Source organism: Ictidomys tridecemlineatus, chromosome 4, assembly GCF_052094955.1.
Source record: "Ictidomys tridecemlineatus isolate mIctTri1 chromosome 4, mIctTri1.hap1, whole genome shotgun sequence".
Classification (NCBI taxonomy): Eukaryota; Metazoa; Chordata; class Mammalia; order Rodentia; family Sciuridae; genus Ictidomys; species Ictidomys tridecemlineatus.
In genome coordinates this window covers 107,847,812-107,856,111 of record NC_135480.1, presented here as the reverse complement: position 1 = coordinate 107,856,111, position 8,300 = coordinate 107,847,812, and the positions used below count along the sequence as shown (strand labels likewise).

At 37.2% G+C, this 8,300-nt stretch overlaps 1 protein-coding gene across 1 annotated transcript; it reads left to right on the top strand.

Moving 5' to 3' along the window:
* The first annotated feature begins 4,076 nt into the window (after window positions 1-4,076).
* LOC101962063 (olfactory receptor 8B12) lies at window positions 4,077-5,826 on the top strand. The gene is made up of 2 exons (XM_005339517.4): window positions 4,077-4,540; window positions 4,849-5,826. The coding sequence occupies exon 2, from the start codon at window positions 4,865-4,867 to the stop codon at window positions 5,798-5,800; it is 936 nt and encodes a 311-aa protein (XP_005339574.1). The 5' UTR covers window positions 4,077-4,540; window positions 4,849-4,864; the 3' UTR covers window positions 5,801-5,826.
* The last annotated feature ends 2,474 nt before the right edge of the window (window positions 5,827-8,300 follow it).

The window sequence follows — 8,300 nt, the reverse complement described above, 5'->3', positions numbered from 1 at the left end:
ATTAGAAGGTGGTGGAACTTCAGGAGGTATGGCCTCCTTGGAGGAAATAAGCCACAGGAGATGTGTCCTTGAAAGGTATATCTTGTCCCAAGCCCCTTCCTCACTCTTTCTTCTGAGATGCCATGAGGTGAGCAGCTTTGCTCTACCATGTATTCTCTACCATGTTCTGCCTCACTACAGGACCATGAACACAAAGACAAGTGAATATGGACTGAAACTTCTGAAACCATGAGCCAAAATAAATCAATCTTTCTTTTAAGTTGTTCATCTCAGATATTTTGTCACAGTGATACATAGGTGACTAATACAGGTGACAACAGGGCATTATACTGAAACATTTTCATAGACAGGTCATACTTATAGGACAAGGAATTAACCGAAAGATGAGTAAAAATTTAGGAATAAAAAATACAGAGAAAGTTTTTCAAGTCATGTGATAATATCTCCAAAAATATAAGGAAGAAAAGAACTGAACTCTGAGAATTTTGAAACACAAAGTGAGTAAAATTGAAAAGAAGATTGATGGGACATGTCTATATTAGACTGTAAACCCCTTTAGGAAGCCAACCATATCTTCTGAATCCCTTTATTAATATTTTATTATGCTAAATATACATGTTAAAACTGCAGTGCATCTGCCTGTAATCCCAGCCACTTCAGAGGCTGATGCAGCACAACAGCAAGTTCAAAGCCAGCTTCAGCAAAAGTGAGGTGCTAAGTAACTCAATGAGACCCTGACTCCAAATAAAATACAAAAAAAAAAAAAACAAACCCCCCCAAAACAAGGCTGGGAATGTGGCTCAGTGGCCAAGTGCCCCTGAGTTCAATCTTTAGTACACACCCGCCAAAAAATTTCATTAAATTTTATAATGCATATTGTATGACTTTATTTATTTGTTTATTTTTGCATGCTGGGGATTGAATCCAGGGCCTTATGCATGTGAGGCAAGCACTCTACCAACTGAGCTATTTCCCCTAGCCAATGACTTCTTATAGAAGGATTTAATTTTATGCACCTCCTTAGAGTCTTACTGAAGTGATTTCATCCATTGTTTTTTTTTTTTTTTCTAGCAGTGATGAGAATTGAACCCAGGGCCTTTGCATGACGGGTAAGTACTCAACCACTCAGGAAAGTCTGTCCAGATGCTCAGCTTTATGGTCAGCTAAACTCATTCTAATGAGGACATATAAGCTACTATCTTTTCTCTCTGAAAAGGATGTCTGACTCTTTTTATTGAAAATGTGGCTTGTTCTTGGATTTTTCTTCTGTGGAACCGAGGATATTTGCCTTCAGCACCACCTAAATGTCATTTGATGGCATACCAGACATTTGGGGGTTAAAGTACACACCATATGTACAAAAACACTGTATCATACATACCCATGGGTATGTTATAATACATAGTTCACACGTATTTTAATGTTAGCAATAAATAGAATGAGAAAGCGATATCACAGAGATTCAAATTTTAGGAAAAGAAACATTCTGCATCCAATGTAACTTAATAAGCAATATTTTTTCTTTGCTTGCCTCTGCTTGTATTGGAGCAATTCAACAGTAAAAAGGTTTAGAGGCGCCTTGGTTCACTTGAAATAAAACCCTGATGCATTGAAAATGAAGTTCCCATGGAAACCATTTCTGAAGTGATAAAAGCTGCAAAATAACTTTTTCTCTGGTGTTTCATCATGTATATAACAACCATGTAAAGCTTCTAGAGGCAAGTGAACTTTTAATAAGCCCCCAAGGTTTTCTTTGCCTGTGAGTCTCAAGGAAAGATTGTCTTATGGGGCTTAATTTTTTGATAATGGCTTGTTTTTCTCTATTTCCTAAGTATGTGTAGTGGGATTGAGAAGAGAGATTGGAATTCATTAGAGTTCCACTGGGGTGTGGACAGTTCTAAGTGTAAGTTGGCCAAGGAGACACCATTATTGTTGAGACTGAGCTGAGAGTGAACAAGAGCAAGTCCTCATTATTATATGTACACGTATTAAAAAATACACATGCCAAAATACGTGCAATGATTTTAGGTGGACTTATCTGGAAGAAGATGGACCTCCTTCTTTGTGTTAGAATTTTGTAATTTCTCCAAGTGGACTCTAGCTCTTAATTCTGACCAAAATATGTACATACCATTTGCTATCTGAGGCTGTGATTCTCCCAAATAGACATTTTTTTTCTTGGTTGGGAAATCTGTCATCCTTCATATATAAAAGTCCTGATAAGGAACATAGAATGCAAATTGCTACACAAAGCTTTATCAGTCTTAGTCAACTTACATGGTGTGACTTATGATTCTCTAAATTCTCAGTCTCTTTCTCCCTATCCTTTTCCTACATTCAGAGTCTCTCCTTCAGAGCCAGTAATTAGAGTTAATCTATTTTATTTAAAGTGCAGGATAAAAATGTAATGTCTTGAACAGATCTTGTGTTAACCCATGAATGCTTGATGTCTTAGTAGAATAACTGATCTTACGAAGCAATGCTTTTTAAGTCTCTTCAAGTCATTGCTCAATTGTCAGATTAATTCTATTTAAAATAGAAATCTGTATCCCTGTTTTTCAATCCCTCTTCCTTTCTTTCCTTTTCTTCTCATGTGTTTCATGTTTAACTTCTTTCTTCCACTTGAATGAAAGCTCCACGAGGGCAGATTTTTTTTTCCCCATTGAAGACGCAAAGACCTAGAAAAGTTTTGGTGCCACAGCAGATGTGCAATAGGTATTTGTTGAAGGAACATCCTTCTTGATTAATGTCTTTTGCTCATTCCTCATCATTTGACATACTTGCTATAGGGTTCAATTCCTGGACTTCAGACAGTTTTAAAAACATTTTATTTGTTCTAATTAGTTATGCATGACAGTAGAATGCATTTTGACACATCATACATAAATGGAGTGTATAACTTCTCATCTTCTGATTGTACATGATGTAGAGTTACACAGGTCATGTAATCATATATGAACATAGGATAATAATGTCAGGTTCATTCTTCACCATTCCTACCCCCACACCCCTCCCCTCCCTTCAGTCCTTTCTGTCTAGTTGGACTCCAGATATTGACAAAGTTTGATACAGTTACCTAGCAAGTATTTGCTTTTAATCACCAACATGAAATTGCATGAGTAGGCAGTGGGGGAGGGGAGGAATAGAAGTTTCCATTTTTTTTTTTTTTTTAGTTTGGAGAAGAATTCTTTGATGTGAGTGAAATAATGAATTTTGACCCTTCCTGCCTCTAACACTTTTCATCTTACTTTAAAAATCACTTGTTTTTATCTATCATGAGTCTCACAGTTCCTTGTAAGTAAACGTGTTGGTTTAGACAATTTGTTTTCACTCATAGGGAGGTAGTGTAGCTAAAGATTAAGACCATGAGCACTGGCATTAGAAGGACCAGGGCTTATTCAGAATTCTGAATCTATTAGCTGTATGCACATTTCACTGAAAAAATAATTAAAAAATTGATGGCATAGTATGTATTTATCTAATACAACAAGACATATATGATATATATGTATGTATATATGAAGTATATATGCATTGTGAAATAATTAAATCTAGCTAGTTGACAAATGCATTACCTCACATACTTACCATTTTTGTAGTGAAAGCACATAACATGTTTTAAAACTTTTTCATGTTTCAAGAATAAAATGTATTGTCAATAGCTATAGTTACCTTGCTGTACAATAGACCTCTTGCATGCTTCTTATTTCAGAAGTGAAGATTAACAGATAAAATTATGAAATTGTTCTGAGTAGTAAATGTGGTAAAATTATTTGTATACTTTTATTAGATACTTGGTGTACTTATAAGGGTATCCATAACACAGTGTTTGGTACACAGTAAGTTTTCAATACAAGCTAGTGAGAATTGTTTTTCCCATAGTGTTTTGTTCTTCATTATACTTAAAAAGTATAATGAAGGGGGCTGGGGATGTGGCTCAAGTGGTAACGCACTCCCTGGCATGCACGGGGCGCTGGGTTTGATTCTCAGCACCATATAAAAATAAAAGATGTTGTGTCCACTGAAAACTGAAAAATAAATATTAAAAAATTCTCTCTCTCTCTCTCTCTCTCTCTCTCTCTCTCTCTTTAAAAAAAAGTATAATGAAGGAAAGAACAGGTCATTAAAAGTCAGGTGAAGCATTATCAAGGGTGTGAATGAACATTTTTTTTCTTTTCTGCGGAGGGTAGACTCTGGGGCAATGGTCCTATGGGAGCTTCTTTAACTAGCTTACTGAGATCTTTGATCCAAAATAAAACTCTTGAGTCTCCTGTCATCCATAGTGTTCATAAAGGCTGTTGTCCCTTCCCTGGAAGCTGGACAGAAGCCTCAGGACAAAGGCAAAACCAGAGTGCATGTTCTTCATCTCAGCAAGAGAAACAAGATAAACTAGAGGTTTTAATCCTGAGAGTGGAGAAGTGGAAGTATTGAGACCTGAGCTCCACATTGTCACCCTTTCTGCACAGGACCATTTGTATCTTCATGAAGGAGATGAATGGGAGACAGTAGAGAGCAGCAGTGTGGCTCCAAGCAGAAAGGGGTGAGTTCCTCTTGACCACTGTATTCTGCAGTAAAGGCTCAAAGCACAGGAGTCTGATGGCTGGAGTTGACCTGCTGCTGCAACTCAGTAGCATTGGGACTTAGTGCAAGTCACTCAGGTCTCCCTTTACATCATCTGTAAAATTAGGACAGGTATAATGCCACCCAGCATTTAGAAGTGTGCCTATTCCATAGTTAGTGTTCAGTAAGTATTTCTTTTCCCTTCACCCCTTTCATTTCCATGAACTTCCATGGTGTGTAGATTCTCTATCTCTCTCTCTCAGTGACTTGCTTCTTTTCCTCTCACAGACCCTCCTAGAGGAGCATGGCTGCAGAGAACTCCTCTTCTGTGACAGAGTTCATCCTTGCAGGCTTAACGGACCAGCCAGGACTCCGGATCCCCCTCTTCTTCCTGTTTCTCGGTTTCTATGTGGTCACTGTAGTGGGGAACTTGGGCTTGATAATGTTGATTGGGCTGGATTCACACCTGCATATTCCCATGTACTTTTTCCTCCTCAACTTGTCTTTTATTGATTTCAGTTACTCCACCACCCTCACTCCTAAAATGCTGGTAGGTTTTGTCTCAAAGAAGAACACCATTTCCTATGCAGGGTGCATGACTCAATTTTTTTTCTTCTGTTTCTTTGTATTTTCTGAATCCTATATCTTATCAGCCATGGCATACGACCGTTATGTTGCCATCTGTAAACCATTGCTGTACACGGTCACCATGTCTCCCCAGATGTGTTTATTCCTTTTGTGGGGTGTTTATGGGATGGGAGTTTTTGGGGCTGTGGCCCACATGGTAAACTTAATGTTTATAACCTTTTGTTCAGACAACCTTATCAATCACTATATGTGTGATATCATACCACTCCTTGAGCTGTCCTGCAATAGCTCCTACATACATTTGCTAGTGGTCTTCATTGTTGTGACCATTGGCATTGGGGTGCCCATTGTTACCATTTTTATATCTTACGGTTTTATTCTTTCCAGCATTTTCCACATTAGCTCCACTGAGGGCAGGTCAAAAGCATTTAGTACCTGCAGTTCCCATATTATTGTGGTATCTCTTTTCTTTGGGTCAGGAGCTTTTATGTACCTCAAACCACCTTCCATTCTGCCTCTGGATCAGGGAAAGGTGTCCTCCATTTTCTACACTGCTGTGGTACCCATGTTCAATCCACTAATCTATAGCTTGAGGAATAAGGATGTCAAAATTGCCCTGAAGAAAACCCTGAGCAGAAAAATCTTCTCTTGAAAGGGTTTGGGAAAGATGTTCGAAAATTTTATCATAATAATTCTTTATCCAGTGAAAGAAACAATTTGGTGTTTTCTTCCCTCTACTTAGACGAAACTTAAATCCTGATCTTAGGCACAATAAATGTGCCTTCAATGATTTACCCACCCAACTATTCCAATCACTCTGTTTTAAAAGAATAATTTTTTTTGCAATCATAGAGCAATTAATCTCTACTGTGCCTAAGAAGTCATTTAATACAGACTCTTCCTATAGCACTTCACACATAGAGAATTCAGAAGTATTTTGTATTGTCCATGGACACACCTTTCTGCCAGAACTGGGACTGAAATCCATGCCTTGAATCTTAATCCAAATTTACTCTATTTTCCTGAAGCTCTGATTTCCTATTTTATCTTTCTCACAACCAATTTCAGTTAAAAAGTTGCTGTGGGCTTTTAAAGTAATCTAATTCTTTCCCCAGTGATGCAGTACAACTTTTCATGGATTAATTTTTGGAATATAATTTTTGAAAGAGTGTTGGAGGTGAAAAATTTGGCTGATTTGGTCTTGGCAAAAAATGTATGTTTTTAAAATTTAGGGTGTGTGTGAATAGGGATCATGTTAGGTTTCACATGGAATCAAGCATCCAAACTTACTGAGATGATCTGCAGAGTCCTATGGTCTCTGATTATTTCATTAGATCTCCTAAGGAAGAGGTAGGCAGATTTACATTACTGTAAGATATTAGATACAAATTTCATTCATTATCTCTAGACTATGGAGATAGAATGTGCAGCCTCACTTCAAGGCTCTGCATATGATAGCTAAGTAATAGAAAGATTTGAATGTAAGTGAGCCAGTTGAGTCATTGGAACAAATTAGTTATTAGGAGAGACGAAGGAAACATTATATTTTGAAGCACTGCATATATCTGTGATCTTCTTTTTAAAATATTTTATTTAGTTGTAGATGGACACAATTCCTTCCTTCCTTCCTTCCTTCCTTCCTTCCTTCCTTCCTTCCTTCCTTCCTTCCTTCCTTCCTCCCTTCCTTCCTTCCTTCCTTCCTTCCTTCCTTCCTTCCCTTCGCTGAGGATAGAACTCAGTGCTTCACATGTGCTAGGCAAGCGTTCTACCACTGAGTTACAGCCCCAGCCCCATATCTGTGATCTTCTAATAGCAGGACAGAAAGGAAAAAGATGGTCTTAGCACAGGTCACATATTCACAGCATGGGGTAAATGGAGATACCGCTGAATAAAATCTGAAGGACATTTTTTTTTGGTCTGGACACATTATTAGTAATAACAATTCTTTTTGAAAAAATGATGTGAAGATATTCGGACTTTTTTTTAGTAAAGTTCCCTTCTATTAGAAAAAAGGAAAGTTTGTGTAAGTTGGACAAAAGTTTAGTTTTTTTTCCCTTTGGAATCATTCTGTTCAATCAGGAGGTAATAAAAGGAATGAAAGTTTAGAAGAGAATTGTGCTTTCATTAATGGGGTAGAACATTTATAGTTTGAGGATGTGATAGGGAGTGTGGGGAATCAGTACAGTGTAGGCAAATGGAACAACACTGCATTGAACTGTTTTAAATTGAAATAAGAAACAATAAAGTGTGCAAGTATTAAATATTCAATGAACTTTTCTTATTTGAAATGAGTTGAGTTATATACCACCACCTAGACCAAGGTGGGTCATTTAAGAATGATAATTTTCATTTAAGTATGTTCATGCCTATTCTTGCCCCGTAAATACTACTTCTTACCCTCTTCCTGGAAATATCTACTATATTTACTTTTATCATCACGGATACATTTGGTCATTCTTGAATTTCCTATAAATGTTAAGTAGCACATACACTTGTCCTCCTCTCCCTTATTATTATTATTATTTTGCATTTTTGGAATCCAAGACCTTGCTCATACAAAGCATATGCTCTACCACTTAGCTACACCCCCAGGCCAACACACTTACTTTAGTGCTTGGCTTCTTTTACTCAATGTAGAGTGTCATGTGTGGTTAATCTGTAACATTGTACTTGGTTTTTGCTGCTTAGTATGTGTTCTTTTGTATGAATGTATAGCAATGTGCTTATCAATTATTTTCTTAGTAGACATTCATTTTGTTTGTTTTTAGCTTCTGCATTTATTAATAAGGTTGGTATGAAAATTCTTGAAAATGAACATCTTTTGGAATATATACTTATTTCTCTTGGATATATGCCTAGAGGTGAATTTATGGGGCCATAGGACAAGCATTTATTTGGCTTCTAAATACTACCAAATAGCCAGGTGTGATGGTGTTTGCCTGATAATCTTAGTGACTCAGGAGGTGGAGGCAGGAGAATCACAAATTCAAGGTCAACCTCAGTGACTTAGCAACTTAGCAGGGGTCTCAGGAAGTTGTCAAGACGCTGTTTCAAAATAAAAAATAAAAAGTAAAGTGGTTTAATCCCACTATAGAAAAAAATCAGCTAAATAATAACGTTGGGACTGGGGCTGTAGCTCAGTGGCAGAACAC